Source organism: Dermacentor andersoni, chromosome 5, assembly GCF_023375885.2.
Source record: "Dermacentor andersoni chromosome 5, qqDerAnde1_hic_scaffold, whole genome shotgun sequence".
Classification (NCBI taxonomy): domain Eukaryota; kingdom Metazoa; phylum Arthropoda; class Arachnida; order Ixodida; family Ixodidae; genus Dermacentor; species Dermacentor andersoni.
The window spans coordinates 156,566,259-156,591,037 of NC_092818.1; the positions used below are offsets into that span (position 1 = coordinate 156,566,259).

Genomic DNA, 24,779 nt, shown 5'->3' on the forward strand with positions numbered 1-24,779 from the left:
ACCCCAGCCCATTCTTATTCTTCTGATTATTTCACTCTCTTGATCCGGATCCGCAGTCACTACCTGTCCTAAGTAGATGTATTGCCTTACCACTTCCAGTGCCTCGCTACCTATCATAAACTTCTGTTCCCTTCCGAGACTGTTAAACATTACTTTAGTTTTCTGCAGATTAATTTTTAGTCCTACCCTTCTGCTCTGCCTCTCCAGGTCAGTGAGCATGCATTGCAGTTGGTCCCCTGAGTTACTAAGCGAGGCAATATCATCAGCGAAGCGCAAGTTGCTAAGGTATTCTCCATTTACTCTTATCCCCAATTCTTCCCAATCCAGGTCTCTGAATACCTCCTGTAAACACGCTGTGAATAGCATTGGAGAGATCGTATCTCCCTGCCTGACGCCTTTCTTTATTGGGATTTTGTTGCTTTCTTTATGGAGGACTACAGTGGCTGTGGAGCCGCTATATATATCTTTCAGTATTTTTACATACGGCTCGTCTACACCCTGATTCCGCAATGTCTCCATGGCTGCTGAGGTTTCGACTGAATCAAACGCTTTCTCATAATCAATGAAAGCTATATATAATGGTTGGTTATATTCCGCACATTTCTCTATCACCTGATTGATAGTGTGAATATGATCTATTGTTGAGTAGCCTTTACGGAATCCTGCCTGGTCCTTTGGTTGACGGAAATCTAAGGTGTTCCTGATTCTATTTGCAATTACCTTAGTAAATACTTTGTAGGCAACGGAGAGTAAGCTGATCGGTCTATAATTTTTCAAGTCTTTGGCGTCCCCTTCTTATGGATTAGGATTATGTTAGCGTTCTTCCAATATTCCGGTACGCTCGAGGTCACGAGGTATTGTGTATACAGGGTGGCCAGTTTTTCTAGAACAACCTGCCCACCGTCCTTCAACATTGTTGTGTTCATATAGGAGGTTGTGGCGAAGTACTGCACCAGGGTGGCCAATCCTGCTCTGGTGAGGGAGTGCGTTACCGGTTCTGGTCACCGGGATCAGGCCACACTCGAGGCCTGTTTATGCAATTTTATCAACGCGCGGATTTTTTTTTAATCCGGTGGAAAATTGCGCGGCACCGGGATTCGAACCACAGATCTTTGCACGCGAGGCGGGTGTTCTACCTTGTTCTTTTTTTAAATTTTTCTTGACCTGCCCCCCACATACAACGTCTTGAGGCCTTACTGGTTTTGTTGCTGTTTGCCCGAGTGGTTGTGGCGCATACTTCCAGGTGGGATTCGTCATGAATCGGGTGTTCAAAAGGAACTAATAAGTTGTCGTTTATGCGTTTTTTTTTCTCTCGCGCCTTCAATAAATCGTTTTTGCACAATTTTGGCATTTGGTCTGCTGACATGCGCACATTTATTCACAGACTGCCGAATGCACAAAGATTTTCATTCTGAATAACTGTTTGTCATCGGCCAGGCGCTGTCGCCGTTGTATTATCTTTACTCAGCGGCTGCTGTTGTTACGAACCCTATGCTATGTAAGCCACCATGGTAGCGCAGTAGCTGTCTGCTGCTGCCAAGCAAGATGTCATGGGTTCGATGCCCGGACGCTGCGGTAGCTTTCAGATGGCGCGAGAAATAAAAAAAAAAAGAAACGCTCGTGCACCAAGCATGATAGGCCTCTCAACCTCAAGTGACCAAAGCTAATCCGGAGCCTTCCACTACGGCGTCCCCCATACCTCATTTGTTGATTTAGAAGCTCAACCCCATCAACCAACATCATCGACGAACCACCGAAGCATGCGTAGCTCTTTTTGAACACAATAACCGACAGACAAGAGTGCTTCCCCGCTGGGCGCCAGCCGGCGACGCGCCCCCTTTTATTGCTGCTCAGGCGACGGTGACGGCCACCGCTCTGACGTCCTCGTACTTGGCCATCCTGAGCAGCACGTGCTCCATCGTGACGTCGGTCAGGATGACGTCTTGCGCGTGCTCGCTCAGCTGCTGCCTGAGGTTGTAGGCGGTCACTACGGCTTTGCTCCACGGCATCTTCAACACGGTGGAATACTCCAGCGCCAGTGACAGCTGGCCCGTGGGCACCGCACCGGGAAAGGCTGACTGCACCTGCGCAACGATGCTCACGGTCAGTGGCAGTGGCTCTGGGGAAAAACGGGCCCATTGCTTCCTTTGTTGTGAGCAACTAAAGACAGAGGTTCGCGCCTTCCTATACCGAGGCTCCGCTTCGTCGTCCTGTCTCATGGTGCAGCGTGCACTATATACCGTAAGGGTCTGTTCACATGCAGACACACGTCGCAAAAAAAAAAAAAAAAGAAGTGACGTAAACGGTCGCTTTATGAGCATTTACTACCTTCTAACTAGCCATTTACAATATTCGAGAATTCAGACTTACCAAGCATGAATGACCTTCACTAATTCAGGTATGGTAAATGTTAATTTAAACGTACGTGTTAGTAGCCTTTAGGGAACGCTAAGAAATGTTGGATTAAGACTAACATGCTACCTCGCAGCGCGCATATGTGCTGACTATACTTGCCGCAAATTTATGTTCGCAACTTCGTTTAGTCACCCAAATACCTATGTGCTCACCGCATACTCACTTATGGCCGTTTTCAAAAATATGTCGTGTAGTATTTCGGTCATTGTATTGCGGGAAGCGTTGTTACCATTTATCATTTATTACTTTTGGTCCAGTTAGCCGAACATTAATATTTCCGACAAGCATCGACGGCATGGCAATGCGATCCTCATTTTGTGGCATTTTCTTTCACTTGCTGATGCCTTAAAAAAAAATAGGAGCGCCCTAATTAACTATGACCAATGGAAGCGGCACTCATAAAACAAACAGACCGTATCTTCTTTGGGTGGTAAATGCCACTTATTACATTACTATCTACGGTTACTAAGTTATTCGTGACATTCTACTACCTGCTCTATAGCCTTATGCCAACTTCTTTGTACAGCAAAGGCTATTCCAAGCGGCCTTACAACCAAAGGTTACTAATATCGTGGTCAGCTTTATTATGAGAAGTTACTTGCTTTGGGTTAGTAACTAACCCGACCTTTCTTTTTTCTCAGAGTGAACTGAGCATGAGTTAGGCTTAGACAGCCTCGGTGGGCGCCATTAGGGTATCGCAGTATCCAACAGTTCGTCCGTCGGTGCTACGTGGCCGGGTATGTAGCGCGCGTTTCCAAAGAATAGTTGATGACGTAGTGTGATGTCGCCCCTCCACTGGCTTCCTTCTTTCTTTCTTTCTTTCTTTCTTTCTTTCTTTCTGTGGTTAACGTTTGTGCGTCCACCTCCGTAGTGTGACGGCGAAATTTGTGAGATTACAGGATGCATCAAGTCATACTCTAGCCTTCACACCGCGTCGCATGATGTCACTGAATGTCGGCAGCTAAGAAGCAAAAAAATGGAAATCTTAAGAATTGCTAGCGCAACTGCGTTTGAATCATCGTTTCTGCAGACGAAGGATGGAAAAGCTAGCGCACATGTGCTACCTTGCAGAATCACAACTCAATTCCCAGCGAAGCTGTTTGTTTCTAGCAGACGCGATAATAATTTCAGTTGCCTGTAATTAAACCACATGCTTTAAAACAATACCCACATATGACTAGCCTGTTTGAAACCTCGCTGCAATAAAATGCTTTCCGGTAGCTAGGGAAATTTTGCAAAGGCGGTAATTCTTCCACATGCATCCTACTTCGCGAGAACACTAGACGTAATGCTCGTCCTATTTTTGCTAAATTTTATCTTGATACCGTTCTCCCATACACAGTTCTCCAAGGAGCGCGGGCTTAATTGTACGTTGTTATTAGCACACAGTTATAGCGAACCGGATCATTTGCATGCGTAATTGAATGCTAGTACCTTAACTAATCCACACACTAGGATCTTCATCTACACATTACTTATAACATATCCCTAATTTTAAACAAACATAAACAAACAGCCTTCTTTTGTTCCCCGATAACCCCGGGAAAATATGCTACGAACCTCGTACAACTCATAAAAGCAGAAAAATATTGAGCATTCAATATTGTTTGCAAATAATTTAACCAGGAAAGTTAAGATTTCGTCATACATTACACTTAACATGGCCCCAATTTCAATAAAAATATCGACATTGGAATATGTAGCTGACAATGGTGACATGAAAATTTCGAACACTTGGTTCATGGCGTTTCCAATTTCCCCCGCATTCAGATAAATTGACCTCGGTAGCAAGAATAGTTTTCCCAGAGAAGCGGGCTAGCTTTTGCGCCGCGCATAGCGCTCTGGAGCGCATGCGTACGTAATTTATTGCAAAGGCTGCCATTAGGCCACCTACTAAGCACTTTCCTTATATATTACCCTTAAGACACCCATTATTTTCACACACAAAAAGAAAGACGGTGCCTTGTGCAGTTGACCGAGAGCGCACCGGGGAGACCTTATTTGCAACGCTTCTAATTAAGCCCCGAGCTTGAATGTTTCGCCACGCATTGCACAACGTGAAAACATGCAATACATGTAAAAACTAGCTCATAATTTGTTTGAGCATTTCAAGTCGTACTAACGTCACTGTAAAATTACACCTTCCTTTGCGGGTTCGGATCTTGATCGAGAAATTTCCTACGAACTTTCAGAGGCAGCCCCCTTGAATGACAATTTAGAGCGAAGGTTGCTCCAGGTAAACAGGTAAACGGCATTGCGAGGCTAAAACAGAGGTCGCAGGATCAAACCCCTGCCATGGCGGCCGCATTTCGATGACCCGCCGTGGTTGCTCAGTGGCTATGGTGTTAGGCTGCTGAGCACGGGGTAGCGGGATCGAATCCCGGCCACGGCGGCCCCATTTCGATGAGGGCGAAATGCGAAAACACCCGTGTACTTAGACTTAGGTGCACGTTAAAGAACCCCAGGTGGTCGAAATTTACGGAGTCCCCCACTACGGCGTGCCTCATTATCAGAAAGTGGTTTTGGCAGGTAATCGATGGGGCGAAATGCAAAAACGCCAGTGCATTATGTGTATGGTAATAAACCCCAGGTGGGGATCAAAATTAATCCGGAGTACACCATCGCAAGGGCCTCATAATCATATCGTGGTTCTGGCACGTAAAAAGCCCAGTATTTATTTTTAGCCCTAGCGCTTGCGCGCCCAGCCTGTATGGCGGCTAAGCGAGAATGGCAATTAAGAACTGTGGACGGACTTATCCGAATGAATCAGCTGTGAACGAACAATACTAACGGCAGTAAAAACCATCGCCAGTCTAGCACGTGACAGGATTGAACCGAAAACAACAAAAATTTATCCAGAAACTACACTGGAGTTGTCTAAGCAATGCGTAAGCACTGTGACACTTGTTCATCCCCATGCATACGACGCGCGATTGATGAAGCAGTAAATGGTTGACTTAATGTATGCTTTATTGGCCTTGTAATCTGTTTTGGCTTGTGGTCCGACCCCCTACGATAACTAAGCGACTGGGGCGCCAGACTTTCCTCTATCAGTGTTAAATCTGCTGTAATGGCGCTTCACACAAACTTTGCTTATCATGGCTGCTCCATCCGGGCTGTCCACTGATGACGTCACAGATTTGTTGTCAAGGTCCTTCATCACGCGAATAACTTCAAATGGTGTTGTCATCCTGGCTTTGTAGGATACGCACTACTGCAGCTTGAAAATAATTCTAACGGATGCGGGGTGCCACCAGAAAGTAAGATGCGAGACTATACGTCGGTACGGACAAAACTGCCGCTTCTTTCGGGATTTATACTAGTATGGATCATTAAGCAAGTTTCTTCTCAAACACTGTTACAAAGCGTTGCGTTAAGTTCCTGCAAGTGATCTCAAATAAGCTGAGTTGCTGTCTTTCGCCAACAGATTACTCTGGGCGGAGTCCCCAAAATGACCTCAAACAACAGCGGGCGGCAAGTATAATACCAATGCCGAGGCTTGTTGAGCAACCGATAGTAATGCACTAACCTGCTTGTGTATGTCGTTAATGGCTGCGCTGTTCTGGAACGTTGGTGGCTTTAGTTTGACGAGAATGATGGACCCACGGCAGTACCGCTTCTGGAGATCGCTGATGGTGCCTAGGCACTGGAACTGGCCATTAAGCATGATCGCCATGCGGTCCGAGATGACCACGCAGTCCGACACACTTTTGGTAACGATCATGATCGCTGATTTGACCAGCTGCCGCAAGATCTGGATGCAGCGGTAGATCTTTCGCTTAGACATCGTGTCCAGTCCCGTGGCAGGGTCGTTCATGAGCACTACTGGAGGAAGGCCGACGATGGAGATGGCCACGGCAAGTTTGCGGCGAGTCACTGCGCTGTAGTTCAAAGGAGAGCAGAGAAAGAAAGCACTGGTTGACATTTCTCCTTTGTAAGCGAACAACGGTAAAAACGAAACAGAACAAGAGCACATAAGACAGTGCGCAAGAGAGTGCGCTGTCTTGTTTTGCCCGTTTTCAGCACTGCTTGCTCCGAAATTATGCACCAGCTAGCCCACCTATCGCGTTATAGTGACATATATGCTTACGTGAGGTAACGATAAGCAAAATTGCGTTAAGGATGGGAAAATATCGGGCTTCATGTAGCTGAATTCGGAAAGGAAAATAATCCACTCTGAAAAACAAACAAACAGAATATGCAAAGTAAGAGAATGCATTTACGCGAAACTCTATGCTGAAATAGCAGTTCCATCATAAGCAAATAAGTGAGCAACCTACATTCAGTGTCAAGTGAACCATTGGATAAAGTACTGCTCCCTATAGGTGCTTCGTCGCATTCAGCACCTAAGGAGAGCACCTAATTTCCGGTCATTAACTTGACCGATCTCCGCGTATATACACAACTTGAATTTCGACAATGTCCGAATGAATGCAGGATAAGCGATAAAGAGTACCAAATGGCACCGACGCAAAGCTATGAATCAGGGAGTTGATGACAACGAGGTGGTATTGCATGTATTATCTGACAGCTGCGTCACGCTGCTACTGATATATTCAGTGAGGTAGTTTCTCTAGTGTAGGGATATATATGCACCCATGGTGAAATATGTCTACGGAATAGTTACGCTTTCTTTAGCCTGTTGGGTTTTCTCACTTCTTATGCATATCCGTTTCTTATATTGCCGAGCGCCCTGTCACATATATTAAACACCCGCCGTGGTTGCTCAATGGCTGTGGTGTTGGGCTGCTGAGCACGAGGTCGCGGGATCGGATCCCGGCCATGGCGGCCGCATTTCGATGGGGGCGAAATGCGAGAATACCCCTGTATTTAGATTTAGGTGCACGGTAAAGAACCCCAGGTGGTCGAAATTTCCGGAGTCCTCGACTGCGGCGTGCCTCATAATCAGAAAGTGGTTTTGGCACGTAAAACCGCACAATTTAATTTTAACATATATTAAACACAAAGAAAGGGGGTTAACCGAGCGGCTCGAGTTTTATGTCATATCATAAGAAGCCCACAAACACTGACACCAAGGACAACGTAGGGAAAATTACTTTTGCTTAATAAATGAAATAAAGAAACGATAAATTAATGGAAATGAAAGTGGAAGAAAAAAAACAACTTACGGCAGGTGGGGAACGATCCCACAACCTTCGCATTTTGCGTGCGATGCTCTACCAATTGAGCTACCGTGGCGCCGCTTCCCCGTCCACATTCTTGGGTATTTATGTTTCCTTGTAGAACCCTGGGAGCGTTAGCCAGCGCCACCACTCAAAGATCTTAGCGGCGGACGTGGAACATCCTTTCTGCTGCAGGTGACATTAAAACGTGGCCTGTTTGGTTTAAGCCAACCGGTCAATAAAGCCATACATGCTACTCCACCAACTTCGCATTTCGCGTGCGATGCTCTACCAATTGAGCTACCACGGCGCCGTTTCCCAGTCCACTTTCTTGGGTATCTATGGTTCCTTGTAGAACCTTGTGTTAGCCAGTGTTAGCCAGTGCCACCACTCACAGACCTTGGCGGTGGACGTGGAACATCCTTTCTACCGGTGGTGTCACGAGAACATGATATGTTTGAGTGAAGGCAACTGGTGAATAAACCCACCACAGGTAGCATATCACTTCTGACAGAAAATCACCTTACACTGAGGGCATTAAAGAAAAATACGTATTTAAGGCACATATTTGTTATTAAATTATTAGAATCAGTAAACATTACACAAGATAAAGTGCCGTTTTGTCTCAGAGGAATACAAGTTTGGGCATTTGCTCTTTGTAACGCTTTTTTGGCGCACACATTCCGGTCTGGAACACGAGTCACGTCCATGGAGTTCTTAATTTAAAAATAATTCAAGGTTTTACATGCAGAAACCACGATCTGATTAGACACGATGAAGTGGGGGACGCCAGATTCATGTTGACAACCTGGGGCTCTGTAACGCCATATCTACTATTACAGGCTACTGCGGCGGGCTACAGCGTTCTTGACTGGAAAGCCCTGGACACATTCTGAGAAGGCTGAATGACATGAAATGGCGATCTCAATATATTTAAAGTGACAAACTGTCCTCGTAATAGCTTATCTAATAATAATAATAATAATAATAATAATAATAATAATAATCAGTCCATTGATTTCCACAGCAGGATAAAGGCCTCTCCAAGCGATTTACAATTACCCCTCTCTCACGCCAACTGACCCCATCCTATGCCTGCAAATTTCCTAACTTCATCCCACCACCTAGTTTTCTGCCGTCCTCGACTGCCCTTCCCTTTTGTTGGCACCCATTCTTCCTCTTTGTATCAAATATAGAATATCGGCTACGCCCGTTTCCTCTCGAACCTACACCACTGTCTTGCTGTCTCGTAATGTTAGACTTATCATTTCTCTTTCCACTGCCGTTCATCGTGCAGCCGTTAACATTTACAAATTCCTTGTTTCAACTTTCTGCCCCCCCCCCCCCCCTCCCAATATTAGTACCGGTAGAATGCCGATCGTGACTTGCCCGCCGCTGAAAAGCGCAGGCGCTCGTAGCAGTTATCTGACGGGAGCGGTATATACCTCGTCGAGTCCACGGTGTCGTCGGCGACGGCGCTGAGGTTGAGCAGCAGGATCATGTGCTCGAGCATCTTCTCGATGGCGTCGCCCGTCATGCCGCGCACGCGGGCGTACAGCGTCAGCGTCTGGCGCACCGTCAGCCGACCGAGCACGCCGTCGTAGTGCGGGCAGTAGCCGATGCGCTGCTGCCACGCGGCCGTGTTGCTGAGTAGGGTGTCGCCGATCAGCGCGCTGCCGGACGTGGGCGACTGGACGCCGGACAGGATGTCCATCAGCGTCGTCTTGCCGCAGCCCCGCAGGCCGAGCACCACGAACGTCTCGCCGGGGTCCACGTGGAACGTCAACCCGCGTAGCACCTGTCGCATTATAACGGGCCAGGGGGTTTCGTGGCAGAAAGTTTTTGGGAGCAATCGGTTTTCTGTTGTACATAAGTGACCCCGAAACGTGATTCAGCTGTGAATGGACCCTGTCACGCATGTCCTTTTGTCGATTAGCTAAATCTCCTTTTTTTTTTATATTGTCTTAAACTCCGGCTAAGTCGTCGTTATTTTATGGTGCTTCTTCCATTTGCTTCATTTCGAGTGCAGACGAGATGCGAGCAAAAATATTTGAGCCTGTCTTTTTTTTTATTTCTCCAGATTCAAACTTGTCGGCTTTATTGCACACTTACTGATTTGATTGCGTCTCCTACTACCCGGTCATTTAAAATAATGCTGCGGAGGAAACAAGGTTTTTAATAATAATAAAAAAAGAGTAGTTCGAAAACGTTCGGTAAAAAAGCTAAATGGAGTGCAAGTCAGACGTATATCTTCGGTTACAAAGAATGTGCTTTTATGTACATCCCAACTTGCATTGCACCTCTTCGAGATTATCACGACCTAAAAAGAGCAATAAAAATAAAACGGACACATTTCTCTTCCCTACAAAGTGCGAATCTTGAACTTTAATGGTATTTGGTTGATTGCATGCGCAGCTCCCCAAGCATCAAGACGGAAAGTTGGGCCAATTGATTAGTGTTCACTGTAAGCTTCGTAACAGTGCAACACAAGACACGGCCAAAAAAAAAAAACGAAGGAAGGTAGAAACGACGACACGAATGTCTATTATCGAATTTTTGCGAATGTCGTCATTTTTAACCTTACTTTTGTCCGTATCTTGTGTTGCGCTGCTACGAACCTTACGAATGCTCCCCAAGCAGGTTCGTATGGTTCTCTCAGAACGCCATGCTCCTCTACTCCGAGTGCTCCAGAACGATCTGACTTGGGAAGTGAGAGAATAGGCGAGATCTAGCTGAGAGAAGGCCACGTGACACGTGCAGCCACGCCGAGCGACCAGTTTGCCACTCCGGCCAAAGGGAGGGCTAACGGGTGGCATGGGAGGACTGGAGCTTGCGGGCGGCGCGCGTACATTTTCCAGCCGGGCCGTGCCAACGGTTCTTACTGGCATTATTTTGGCGGCCGTGGCGTTTTCCTGTGGGGCTGTCAGCTACTTATCATTGTATCACCTCGCAACTGCATACTGTATACCCGATAGTGTATCATTGTATCAGTATCATTGAACCACCTCGAAACGTGTGCGTGTGCTGTTGCTGCTGCATCTCGCCCAGTTAGGGGAGCAGTTTTATTTCGACGGTCGCGTTTGCGCTATAGCAAGTTTCTTTTTTCCAAGGGGCTTTCCCTGCACGCCGACATGTACCAGCTGCGTGCCGCCCCTCGTCAAAGTCAGGTTTGAATGCTTACGGTGGCCGTGGCTGCGGCATCACAGGCGCACACATCTTCGAATTAAAGAATTCGGTTGGGAAGTCACGTCTCCTGCTCGCATTGTGGGTGGCTTACACATTTACAAGGACTGAACGAGGGGTTCAGAGTGACCAACCGAATACACCAGATTGATTCCCAGCGTGCGGCTCCTTACCGGGTCACCGAGACGTCAAAAAGGCTAAGAAGCCTTGCCCGTTCCCCCGTAGGCTCGAAAAAGTCAAATTGTCAGAGTTGAGCGAGAAGAAACACTACGCGGCATAACACTATTTAACATAAATGCACTGACTGAGCTTTATGGTACGTCACACAATAAAGCCATGTAAGCAGCCCCTACAGTTCCAAGCGAAAATATTGACTGACGTAGTTCATCGTGGCCGCGCACTGAATGAAATTCTGCATGGGGTTTTACGTCGCAAAACCACGATATGGTAATCAGGCCCGTCATAGGGGTGGTGGATTGATTTTGACCACCCACGGTTTATTATTAACGTACATCCAATCCACGACACACGGATTCTCTTTTTGTTTTTGCGTGTTTTGTCTCCATATATATGTAGCTGCCGTGACCGGGATTTGAACCTGCGCAGGGGCTTAGCAGCGCAACGTCAAAGCCACTTTGGCACCATGGCGGGTGCGGCCGCGCACTATAGTAAGTTATGCAGTGGCTTGTAAGCTACGGCTATTCTGAAAGTGAACATGAAGAGACAAAATATACTAAGCTCCGAAGAAGATTGAGCATCAACATCAAAAAAGGTTTATATGTTATATCCTGTCGGAGTGAAATCCCTACCCGCTGGTTTCTGTCCATCACGCATGCTGTGTCGCCCGTTGGCGAAGGTGGGAACTGCAGGATGGATGATGTTGCAAAGCACGTACCTGCCGGTTGCCGACGTTCTTGCGAATGTCGAGCACAACGAGCGCCGGCTTCGAGAAGTCGTTGCCGGCGATAATCTTCTCTACGATCCTTTTCTCTTGGACCACCCCCTCGCGCAATGGCTGAGCTGTCGCTGTCGTCGTCTGTGCGCTCGACCGGAACCAGGGCCGCAGCATCCCGTGTTCCAACAAGCCGAGCAACACAAGAAGGACGAAGCCTTCCACGAGCATGACGAGGAGCTCTACCAGGACGGCGTCCCTGCATTCTCAAGAGAGGTTTTATTTCCTACTCGTACGGTGACCTATCACGAGTGAGTACATGCAGGCTTGCCATTAATTCGTATTTTCGTATTTTCTTCCCGCAAACACATATTCCTAGAAAACCCTTTGGGCACCGAGATTGCCGTCGTTCTTAACGATCCCGGATGCCGCGCTTGTGAACTTCAGGATTTGCAAGTTTGCTATCACACTCGGCGTTAAGTTTAAGGCCGCTTTCCCCTTTTTCTATTTTATTGCCTATTCTAAGTAGCATATAGATAATTAAAACCATAATTACAGTTTTCCATATATATATTATGGGGAAGAATATTTACAGGGGACATATATACAGGGAGAATGCAGCTCTGTAACACAGGATAGAGCGACACCACTGATCGACGCCAGCGTCACATCATCTTCCTCTTCTCCTCTTTCCATAACGGCACAAATTACTTTCGTATATATATATATATATATATATATATATATATATATATATATATATATATATATATATATATATATATATATATATATATATTGGATGCTGGAACCCGAGAGTATATGACACTCAAACAGCAGTCTGATTAGCTCCACCGAGTGCCACCGGCAGGCGTTGAGCCGATTTTTCAGAGGCTGCAAATAGCTCTATTCTGCTAAATACTTGTATCTTCTTAAGTTAAGGTCATCATCATCATCATCATCAGCATCAGCATCAGCATCATCAGCATCATCATCAGCCTGGTTACGCCCACTTCAGGGCAAAGGCCTCTCCCGTACTACTACAACAACCCCGGTCATGTACTAATTGTGGCCATGTCGTCCCTGCAAACTTGTTAATCTCATCCACCCACATAAATTTCTGCCGCTCCCTGCTACGCTTCTCTTCCCTTGGAATCCAGTCCGTAACCCTTAATGACCATCGGTTATCTTCCCTCCTCATTACATGTCCTGCCCATGCCCATTTCTTTTTCTTGATTTGAACTAAGATGTCAATAACACGCGTTTGTTCTCTTTCTTATCCAGTCTGCTGTTTTCTTATCCCTTAACGTTACACCCATCATTCTTCTTTCCATAGCTCGTTGCGTCGTCCTCAATTTAAGTAGAACCCCTTTCGTAAGCCTCCAGGTTTCTGCCCCGTACGTGAGTACTGCTAAGACACAGCTGTTATACACTTTTATCTTGAGGGATAATGGCAACCTGCTGTTCATGATTTGAGAAGGCCTGCCAAACGCACCCCAGCCCATTCTTATTCTTCTGATTATTTTAGTGTCATGATCCGGATCAGCGGTCACTACCTGCCCTAAGTAAATGCATTCCCTTATCACTTCCAGTGCTTCACTACCTATCGTAAACTGCTGTTCTCTTCCGAGACTGTTAAACATTGCTTTAGTTTTCTGCAGATTAATTTTTAGACCCACCCTTCTGCTTTGCCTCTCCAGGTCAGTGAGCATGCATTGCAATTGGTCTCCTGAGTTACTAAGCGAGGCAATATCATCAGCGAATCGCAAGTTACTAAGGTATTCTGTATTAACTATTATTCCCAATTTTTCCCATTCCAGGTCTGAATACGTCCTGTAAAAACGCTGTGGATAGCATTGGAGAGATCGTATCTCCCTGCCTGACGCCTTTCTTTATTGGGATTTTGTTGCTTTCTTTATGGAGGACTACGGTGGCTGTGGAGGCGCTATAGATATTTTTCAGTATTTTTACACATGATACGGCTCATCTACACCCCGATTCCGTAATGCTTCCATGAATGCTGAGGTTTAAACTGAATCAAACGCTTTCTCGTAATTAATGAGAGCTAGATATAAGGGTTGGTTATATTCCGCACATTTCTCTATCACCTGATTGATAGTGTGAATATGATCTATTGTTGAGTAGCCTTTACGGAATCCTGCCTGGTCCTTTGGTTGACAGAAGTCTAAGGTGTTCCTGATTCTAATTGCAATTACCTTAGTAAATACTTTGTAGGAAACGGACAGTAAGCTCATAGGTCTATAATTTTTCAAGTCTTTGGCGTCCCCTTTCTTATGGATTAGGATTATGTTAGCGTTCTTCCAAGATTCCGGTACGATCGAGATCACGAGGCATTGCGTATACAGGGTGGCCACTATTTCTAGAACAATCTGCCCACCATCCTTCAACAAATCTGCTGTTACCTGATACTCCCCAGCTGCCTTCCCCGTTTGCATAGCTCCCAAGGCTTTCTTTACTTCTTCCGGCGTTACTTGTGGGATTTCAAGTTCCTCTAGACCATTCTCTCTTTCATTATCGTCGTGGGTGCCACTGGTACTGTATAAATCTCTGTAGAACTCCTCAGCCACATGAACTATCTCATCCATATTAGTAATGATACTGCCGGCTTTGTTTCTTAACGCATACATCTGATTCTTGCCAATTCCTAGTTTCTTCTTCACTGCTTTTAGGCTTGCTCCGTGACTGAGAGCATGTTCAATTCTATCCATATTATACTTCCTTATGTCAGCTGTCTTACGCTTGTTGATTAACTTCGAAAGTTCTGCCAGTTCTATTCTAGCGGTAAGGTTAGAGGCTTTCACACATTGGCGTTTTTTGATCAGATCTTTCGTCTCCTGCGATTGTTTACTGGTATCCTGTCTAACGGAGTTATCACCGATTTCTGTGGCGCACTCCTTAATGATGCAAATAAGATTGTCGTTCATATCTTCAAGACTAAGGTTCTCTTCCTGAGTTAAGGCCGAATACCTGTTCTGTAGCTTGATCCCGAATTCCTCTATTTTCCCTCTTACCGCTAACTCATTGATCGGCTTCTTATGTACCAGTTTCTACCGCTCCCTCCTCAAGTCTAGGCTATTTAGAGTTCTTACCATCCTATGGTCACTGCAGTGCACCTTGCCGAGCACGTCCACATCTTGTATGATGCCAGGGTTAGCGCAGAGTATAACGTCTATTTCATTTCTCGTCTCATCATTCGGGCTCCTCCACATCCACTTTCGGCTATCCCACTTGCGGAAGAAGGTATTCATTATCCGCATATTATTCTGTTCTGCAAAGTCTACTAACTCTCCCCTGCTATTCCTAGTGCCTATACTATATTCCCCCACTGACTTGTCTCCAGCCTGCTTCTTGCCTACCTTGGCATTGAAGTCGCCCTTAAATATAGTGTATTTTGTTTTGACTGTACCCATCGCCGATTCCACGTCTTCATAGAAGCTTTCGACTTCTTGGTCACCATGACTGGATGTAGGGGCGTAGTCCTGTACGACCTTCGATTTGTACCTCTTATTAGGTTTCACAACGACCTGCCACCCTCTCGTTAATGCTATAGGATTCCTGTATGTTACCAGCTATATTCTTATTAATGAGGAATCCGACTCCTAGTTCTCGTCTCTCCGATAAACCCCGGTAGCACAGGACATGCCCGCTTTTTAGCACTGTATATGCTTCATTTGTCCTTCTACCTTCACTGAGCCCTATTATATCCCATTTACTGCCCTCTAATTCCTCCGATAGCACTGCTAGACTCGCCTCACTAGATAACGTTCTAGCGTTAAACGTTGCCAGGTTCAGATTCCAATAGCGGCCTGTCCGGATCCAGGGATTCTTAGCACCCTCTGCTGCGTCACAGGTCTGACCGCTGCCGTGGTCAGTTGCTTCGCAGCTACTGGGGACTGAGGTCCGGGGTTTGATTGTTGTATTCATATAGGAGGTTGTTGCCAAATACTGCACCAGGGTGGCCAATCCTGCTCTGGTGAGGGAATGCGTTGCCGGTTCTGGCCACCGGGATCAAACCGAACTCCAGGCCTGTTTGTGCAATTATGTCAACACGTGGATTTTTTTTTTAAATCCGGGATTCGAACCAAGGTCCTCTTGCACGCGAGGCGGATACTCTACCTCTACGCCACCGCTGCATCTTAAGTTAAGGTATTGAGGGAAAGAAGGGGCGAGAACTGAGCGCGACGAACAGAGAAAAGTGTTGACACACAAACCCAAACGTGAGCATGACTTGATTGTGGATGCTCGTGTAGGGGCGCCGCTATTGAAGTTTGTTCCGCACTAACAGTTAGCAATGTAAAGCAGAGTGCCGGCGATGATGCGTCACCTGTGGAATGCAAAAGGGCTGAGGTGGTTGACGGTCCTGCCATTGCTGGCGTAGAAGGAAGCGCAGCAGTAGCGCAGGTTCGTCAGCAGCACGGCGCCTTCATCGGGGCTATTGTGGAGGTAGGCGCAGATGTCGTGCACCATCTGCGTCGAGCCCTGGCAGTAGCGATCCTCGCTCACTTTCTGCGTAACCTTGGTGATAGCCCAGGTGTAGGAGAAGGGAGGCAGCAGGTACAGGCCCATCAGCAGTGGATCCCAGGGCTGAGTCAGTGAGATCAGGCTGCTGGAGCCCTGTTCTTGCGAGATCATCACTAACTGGTAGCCCATGGTACTCACGGTTCCTGCGCCGGCCACGAGGAAAGTGTCGCGAGGGGTGCAATTTTACACCGAATAATATTGGGCGGGTCCAATTGTTGTACAAAATTGAGAAGCACACTTCATGTCTGCATAAAGCTGGCTGTGAGGCCGTGCAGTGGGCCTCTTATCTCCACAGCAATTTTTGGAATTTCTTGGAGAGAATAAGAACCGCTAGCTCGCTTTTTTCCCAGCAGCAAAAGTTATCTAGTCACTTTATCAGATGTCCATCTATTGGGTATTACCTACAATCTTTGTGGTCTGTCTTGATAACTCCTTGAAATCTGTAGCAGGCGTATAGACTGCCCATGCAGTTCATTGTTTATAGATTACTCATTGGTAGAAGTCCAAAGAAGGTCTATTGACATGGTTTTACATTACAGATACAAGGCCAAGTTTCCTGTAAGATGTTTACCGCACCGCAAATAAACTCGATTTCTTGTATGGGAAACTTTTAGGGAATTGAGCACAGCACAAGTAGCCCACATGTCGGCTTGCGTTCAACTGTGGCCCAATACCCTGTGTCCTTAATATTGGTAAGCGGACTGCGAACATGCGTTTCATGATTCTGTACAAAAAGCTCAATAAAAGTGGACAGTCCCTTTAGCTTATGCTAAAGACCATGAAAGCGAACGTCTGCGTGCTCGCGAAACAGTCATTACTTGAATTTTCATTCGAATTCTTTATTACTTCCTATTACTAGGAGATATGGCCGGTTCGTCCATAGCTACATGTTGGGTGATGGGTTCGGTTGACTTAAATAACTTCGTCTTAAAACCAAAAGTCATGGTTAGACATCCATCAAGGTTCGTGGGTTCGGCTCTCGACCATATCTTGGAGCTTGTAGCCAACTTGAAGCTTGAATTCGGTGCCATAACTCCGGACAACAAATTTTTCGACCCCTGAGCTATTTAAGGCTCTCGCCTTAATATTGGAACGTTGCACGCTTTTGCTAGGTTATCTTTTGCTTCTGGCGCCATAAAGTTCACAGGGGTGAGTGCGAGAAGTCAGGTGTACCTAGCCGTCCCTGAGGAGTGACTAACGTCAATAGCGTGCATGGAAGCAAGGACAGCAGATCGCATTCCGAGAACTGGATGACAGCGTGACTGTCATTTTCTTTACCTGAGAGGGCGTTGATGGCATTCACGATGAGAAAGCCGCTGATAAGAGAGTCAGTGACGAACGAAAACCAGTAGGTGAGAGCCAGTATGCTGTGGACGTAGCTTAGGAACACCATGATCACACTTATCGCTGGAAAATGGAAATAATTGCATGGGATTAGATAACAAAAGCGCACAAGTTACCTTTGTTTTACTCGGAACTATAGGTGGAGGTCGAAGCGGAAGCGCCGTATTTAGGTGAACTTTCGGGCATGAATAACAATGAAAGGAAGAATATGGGTGCAAGGAGCGCGACTCGTACAGTTTTGGTTAGCTGCACTGCGGCAAAGGTGGAGATTGGGGTTAGCAAAGCTTTAAGAACGTAAAATAGTGCTTGGTTCTTTAAATCACTCGCCGATTTGTCAATTTTCTGGCGCTAATAAGTTGGGTTAACGTTTACCTTAACAGGAAACCAGTAGTGAGACATAGTCAAAGAAAAGAAACTTTTCTCAGAAAGAAAAAAGAAAAGAAAAGTCGCAGTATTTGATGGATCTTGTCCTCATGGCAGCTTCAGTACAGAAAAAAGATGCTTGCGGTGGAACAGTTAAGTAAAACGCAAAGCTCACCGATGCTCATGAAGTCAGAGTGGCAGATGAGCACGGGAACGAAAAGGACGAGGAGCGCCACCAGGGACACCACCATGTCCCAGATGTAGTTGCCAAGCCAGTAGATGAACGGGTGCACGCCCGAGATGAGCTGCATGGTCTTTGAGTTGGTGACGCGGTCCTCAATCGGGAATAAGACAAAGCTGGCCGCAACCACCGAGGTCGTGGCCGGTAGCAGGACCATACGAAGCACACGCGAGGACAGCAACGTGGACAGCTCGTCGGCATAGCGAAGGTTGTCCGCACTGCGCGACGCAATGGTGTCGTTATGCATCTTGAGCGGCCGCAGTACGGTCTTGATCTGGGCGTCGGGATCGCCGGAGATCTTCCTGAGCAACGCGCTGCCGACGGCCGCCAGGGATGCTGACTGTGTGTGGTACGAGTCGCCGTTATACCACGCAACGGCTTTGCCCGCTGTCACTGTGTCAGGGCCCGCCTGGAATTCTGCTCCCACCTTGTAGTCGCGTAAGGCAGCGGGCGATTTCTTGAAATCCGCCATGAGACCTTTCACGCTGGTCACGTCCACGACCTTCAGAGGGTAACGTTTGCGGAAGGCAGACATTAGGACGGCCACTAACCTATCGCCAGAGAATCGCTTTTCTCAGGGGCAAAACTTATACCATCAATGATGCAAACTTTGTCTAAAGCTACACATTCAATATTTCCCTTCGGATGGTGAGCGCTGTGGTAGGTCCTCTGAAGCACAATTGGCCGTAAAGACATTGAGCACCATTGCTTGCTTATGTCCTGAGCTTCGTATCGCCGAAATAGCCATGGAAGTCCTTGCATATCATCGTGACAATCACGGCTATGCGTGCCATGGTTTTTAATTACTTGACCATGTCAACGTACATAATACACAGTTTTATTTAGTAAACTTGGGAAGTTGGCAAAGAACTTGCCAACATTGTTTCTATTCACTAACTTCCGAATTTAAGGGCGCAGATAATGTGTACACGTGAAAGCGGTATGAGTTACAAGGCACTAGACGTCAAACTGGGACAGGTGGCGGAAAGGAACAAGTCAAGCGGCTGCAAATGGATCCACGTAATTGGGACCCGTTTGTGGCCATACCGCGCTAGACGAGACCGTTACAAGGTTACAGTCTCAAAATACGTTTATACAGGACAAGTTTGTGGTTATGCTATATCGGACCAAACCAGTTTGTCATTTAAAGAGTTTGTACATGTATCAACTGTAGGCATAGCCAGTGTTCCAACTTTAGGGACAAAAATGTGTGGCGTGGCAAGCAGCGCAGAACCTTCTGGATCATTTGTGGAAGACAGGGGCCACCGTAACTTGTCAATTATGACCGTCAAACAGCGCCAAATTTGGGGAATTCTTGGTTGACGGGGCGTTGTGGAAAACACGTACTCGCACGCAAAATGTGGTGCAAAGATGCAATCCACCTTGCGACAGGACTGCCGCTGGCATCCAGGAACGCATCTGTTCCCACGCGGATACAACGTACGGTGACACCGCACCAATGAACATTCACTGTTTTGAACAGAAATGAGGACCATGGTTGAGAATCGAAAACGGTGTAAATTTCGACACTAGAGAGAAACTGCGTTTTAGTAAAGAAACGAAACGCATAAGCTGGAGACGTTAGGCCTGTGTGAACGTACCCATGTTCTTTTCATCACCTGCACAATCTTACCGCACGATCTGAGTTGTCGGGCTTAGCGCTTCTGTGACTACGCCCTGAGACACTCAATTACATGAGAATTTTTTCTGGCAAGTCGCAGTGTCACAACTATAAAACAACTTAAAACAACTACAAAACTTCTTTATGCGTTCAAAGCGATCTTTAAGTACGACAACGTGTGGAACGAGTCTTGAAGGCTCAACCGAGCCATCTCAGACAAGTCAAAGATAAAAATACGTATCACTGGCTTCGCCCATTGAAATGTAACGAAACTTGTTCTTCCTGGTTGACCTCATATGTCATAGCGTGCTTGCCTTGTTGCTTTGTATAGGCGGCGTTTGCGCAAGGGGGTTTTAGTTGAACCCTCCAAGAGGGAAATGTGTTTTATCACCTGTGTAGCCTTCGGTGGCAGCAGGTCTAACGCCGCTGGGAGTAAATTAGAGACAAGCAGTATCTTGCTGATAGCTACGCTCAAGTATTTCTTTAAATGCTCAAGACGAATACGAACGTACTCATGACCACATAAGTTTAAATCAGAACCATAACCCTCCCCTTCCTTTCTCTCTTATCTTTCTTTAAAAGCTCAAGACGAATACGAACGTACTCTTGACCACATAAGTTTAAATCAGAACCATAACCCTCCCCTTCCTTTCTCTCTTATCTTTCTTTAAAAGCTCAAGACGAATACGAACGTACTCTTGACCACATAAGTTTAAATCAGAACCATAACCCTCCCCTTCCTTTCTCTCTTATCTTTCTATTCCCTCTTTCCCGTCCCCCCGAGTAGGGTAGCCAACCAGATGCATCTCTAGTTAACATTCCTGCCTTCTATCTTCATTTCCTCCTCCTCCTCCTTCTCGTCCTCAGAACTATAACAGCGTCGATTGCTATTTTCGACGGTGCTTAGTGTGGAAGGATTTTGCGCCAGGCAGACTCATCATAAATGACATAGCGATTGTGCCAATGTTTAAAGGCTTTCCATTACGCTGCTATTTGCTGTTGCGTAAATGTGGTCATTTTATTAACTACAGAAGTATCAGTATATGCTCCGTTAGTTAGAAAACGCGCTGTCAGTGATATTTGGAGGAAAAGTTTGGTCACCATAACGGCAAAATATCTTTTTCGAAATTGTGGGGTTTTAGGCGCCATAACCACTATCTAATTATGAGGCATACCGTAGTGAGGGACTCCGGAAATTTGTACCACCTGGGGTTCTTTAACGTGCCCCGAAATCTAAGTACACAGGTGTTTTCGCATTTCGCCCCCATCGAAACGCGGCCGCCGTGGCCCGAATTCGATCCCGCGACGGGAAAATTATGACGCAGACGTTTACGTTTAATTAGTGTACAAACATGTCGTTCAGTCACATCGCTTTGTATATTGGTCAAAACACCAAGATCGACATGCAACCGGAAGACACGCTATGGCGGTAGAACACGTCACCGCGTGTCTCTTACCTGCGTGTCCTCCCTGTCCAAGAATTTACGGTACTCCCCCTTGAACGGTTCCGATGCCTTGTCTGCCGCAGCGAACACTTTTGACCCAGGGTGCAGCGAGGGCAGGTCGTACGTGAGCCTGTCGCCGGCGAAGCTGACTGCCAGCTGATCGACGAGGCGCTTCTCCGACTGGCACTCGGCGAACATGAGGGCGGCGGGCAGCAGCCAGCAGAGAACAGGCAGCGCGAACGTCTGCCAGGTGTAGTTGCGGCGCTTCTCGATCATGGCGACCAGCGTCTGTTTGAAAGTGGGCTTTCCAGCCTTCAAGTCGAACAAGGTCTTCATGTGCTGCTCGATCTGCACCGACGACTCGTACTCCTCGACGTGGGACATGCCGCCCACATTCTCGGTGGGAAGGAGCATGGCGCGTTCCGAGTACTCAATCTCCGTGGCGGCGCCCATGTGCGACTTGAGAACGGAACGGCGGGAAACGGATGCCGCACGGCGGCGGGTCTCGATGTTCGCGACGTCCAACTCGAGAATCATGCGAGTGAAGACATCCTGCATGGTGATCACGTTCACCTGCAAGAGAAAGTGTAAGCCAGGCACACGGCCTATGCAAACAGTTTTCTTCTTTACTGCATCATCTGTGCTATCCTCTCTTCTTGTATTCTGGTACTAGCAGCGTATACGATGCTAGTACTAAAAGCGGGGTTGGAAATACGTTCCAAGCTGTCCAAACTTCCTGCTTATGAATTAAACCAAGGGTCAGTGTGTTTTGATCTTCGTTATGTATTTGGCAAACACTTTAAAGCAGCGGCTTATCATGTTTCCGAGTCAGTAAAGTACATCGGTTCCGCTACTATATGATTGTTTATTTTCTCCCTAATCGCTCGCGGGCCTGCTCAATTGCGATAGATTTGTTCTGACTGTGCATAATGCATGAAATTTAGATGCTTTGTAGTTTGCAAAAGTTTGTAACAAAGTCGTATTATCGAAAGTCACTCGCATACTCTGTGGACCGTCACGAAACGTTCAGTTTCCAACATTAATTTGTTGTAGGTGTAGTCGCCGGCCCCCATGCTTGGGCACATTCATTCAAGTGTGCGCCCATTCACTTATTCTTGATACGTTAGCGATATATATATATATATATATATATATATATATATATATATATATATATATATATATATATGAAGCTTTCACCACATCATGGGGAAGATTATTCAATACTTGCAGAAATATAGTAAAAAAGCCACCGCAAGCGCTGATACTTCCTAAGCCTAAATCTTGTGGTTACGCCGCGGCGACGTGCGTCTAAAATTAGATACTTGTTTATCGAAGCACAGTTTGTGTTTTGCTGAACTGACCTGCATGGACTCGATGCTCATTCCCTGCATGTCACTTTCGAGAAGCTGGAGCGCTGCTGACACGGGCTCGCAGCCGTTGCGCATGCCCAAAGAGAAGACGACACTGTTGCGGTGGTCGTGAAGCAGGCGGCTTTCGGGGACTCTGGCCTGCGGTCGATGTTGGACACCAGTCAATTTATATATATATATATATATATATATATATATATATATATATATATATATATATATATATATATATATTGTCACGGTGACCGTGCAGAAAGCAGCCAAACTGGCAAAGACGAAACTAGCGTTCTATTGGGCGGACTTGTGCCCCCAAAAACAGGCTACACTCAAAGAACGGCGACAGCGGCGAACACAGTCGGCGATGGTCGAAATCTGATCAGCGGATGGAAGCATCGATAGCATTCCAGAAACTTCCGATACATGCAGGCACGTCCTGCGCTGTGCGATAACATTTGTTTGGCGGTGAAACGTGTCGCCTGATAAAGACAAACAAGTACAGGTGTCAATATATACAGATCCCACGATTAATGCCACGAGGGATGGGAATGGGGATTGGTTTAAGCGAAGCTTTCATTTCTGTTAACCAGTAACGCTGCTGATAAGATACAATATGTAAGTAAAGCACACGACGACGTTCGACACGCTTTCACCGGGAAACGCCCTGCTCACTGCGAGTGTGTAGCATTCCAAATCGCAGACGCGGCCGGCCGGCGCGTAGTTGTCTATCGCACATGCTACCCCTCGAACTGAAATCGCCCTCCACGAAGTATTTATCCAAGAGACTTGTATACGTTACAGAAAAAGATGTAACCGATTACCATCACAATTACATTAATAAAAAATTTAATTGATCACAGCTACCAATTACTGCCTCGTGAAAGTAATTGAGGAATATTACTCGAAAGTAATCGATCACTTCTACGTTACCTTCCTTCGAACTTTTAACAACACTGACAGATACCGCATAAGCAGAACGAGCTGGCCTAGCACATTAAATGCGTTCTCTGCAGCCCTTCATACATTGCTTATCTTTACTAACAGTTTCATTTCAAGAAGTTCACTACTCATTTGGATTTGTTTTTGTCATGAGGACATCAGAAGCGACACTGAAAACTCGCTCGATGTGCTTGCTCAGGAGTATGAACGGTGTCGTAACGTAAGCGCTTCTTGTGCACAAGATCGTGGTTACTCAGCATCTGGGTTCTCTGTGAAGCGCAGCGCTTCATTGTCACTCGGACTTGAAGAATCAAGATGCTCCCGGTTGGGTCGATAAAAACCTGTAAAAATCGTCCGTATGTGATATCCGCGTATTAACGTACTAAGGGGCCGTCGCGATTGAGACATACATGCATACCAGCGCTGGTTCAGTTCGTCGTGGAGTGTTGACATGAGGAAACAGACATTGAGCTCACAGGTTGGCCTGTCAAAATTAGCTGCTACGTGCCACGATCGCGGGCCTTCTACTGTGGTTATTGCCAAATTTAGGCTCGCGAAATCGCGTCACCTGTTACAGCTTGTCTCGCCAAAAAAGTAATAAATTACCAATGTTTAGTTACTGGAAAAAGTAATTGAAATACAGCGAGCGTTATACCGAAGAAGAAATGCAACGGTTAAATTACAAAGTTACCAAGAAATGTAATACATTACAAGTAAATAATTATATGTAATTCTTTAAGTACAAATCTGTTCTCCAAGTATGTTTGCACTTTAAGGCAACACGATCAGGTTCCGCTGCTAATATTCCGTTTCATACAATGCATGCAACGCTGTTGCGGCTAGAGAAACTTTCTGCAGTGGCTGCCACCGTTCGCACGAACAGATAGTTCAGTGTTCTTGCCAGCAATAGGTGAAACAGTTTTTTTTTTAGATTTAGTTTCACGTTAAAAAGAAAAACGTGATCCTTAAGATTGAACTAACTGTGTACGGCTGCTAATCGGTTTATTTCGATCGATTTACTTATCATGGTTTTCCCTTTTCTTTCTTTTTCATTTCCGGTCAGCCGAGGCAGCCTTACGTGCATCCTGGCACGAGAAAACGCTGTTGGCACGCAGCAAAGCATATGGAATGTGTGGAGCGATAAATTTCAGTGACCGAACCTCTTGCGTAGCTTCCCCAGCGTTGCAGGCTATGTATGAAACGGAGTACAGGAAGCACCAGCTCAGAGCGCGATATAAAAATATTTACGCAGATCCAGTGCCCAATTACCGCTATATTGGCTTGTTACTCTCGGGCGTTTA

General features: G+C 46.3%; 1 protein-coding gene across 1 annotated transcript in view; it reads right to left on the reverse strand.

The window, feature by feature from the left end:
- Positions 1-1,269: 1,269 nt before the first annotated feature.
- Positions 1,270-24,779, reverse strand: part of LOC126531445 (phospholipid-transporting ATPase ABCA3-like) — a 28,913-nt gene continuing 5,403 nt past the window's right edge. The window contains exons 5-13 of the mRNA XM_050178967.3: positions 22,534-22,680; positions 21,182-21,742; positions 18,038-18,605; positions 17,434-17,562; positions 15,959-16,298; positions 11,617-11,872; positions 8,984-9,336; positions 5,945-6,296; positions 1,270-2,084 (exon numbers count right to left, since the gene is read on the reverse strand). Of these exons, the coding sequence (XP_050034924.3) occupies positions 1,851-2,084; positions 5,945-6,296; positions 8,984-9,336; positions 11,617-11,872; positions 15,959-16,298; positions 17,434-17,562; positions 18,038-18,605; positions 21,182-21,742; positions 22,534-22,680 (2,940 nt within the window). The 3' untranslated portion in view covers positions 1,270-1,850. The remainder of the gene's footprint in view (positions 2,085-5,944; positions 6,297-8,983; positions 9,337-11,616; positions 11,873-15,958; positions 16,299-17,433; positions 17,563-18,037; positions 18,606-21,181; positions 21,743-22,533; positions 22,681-24,779) is intronic.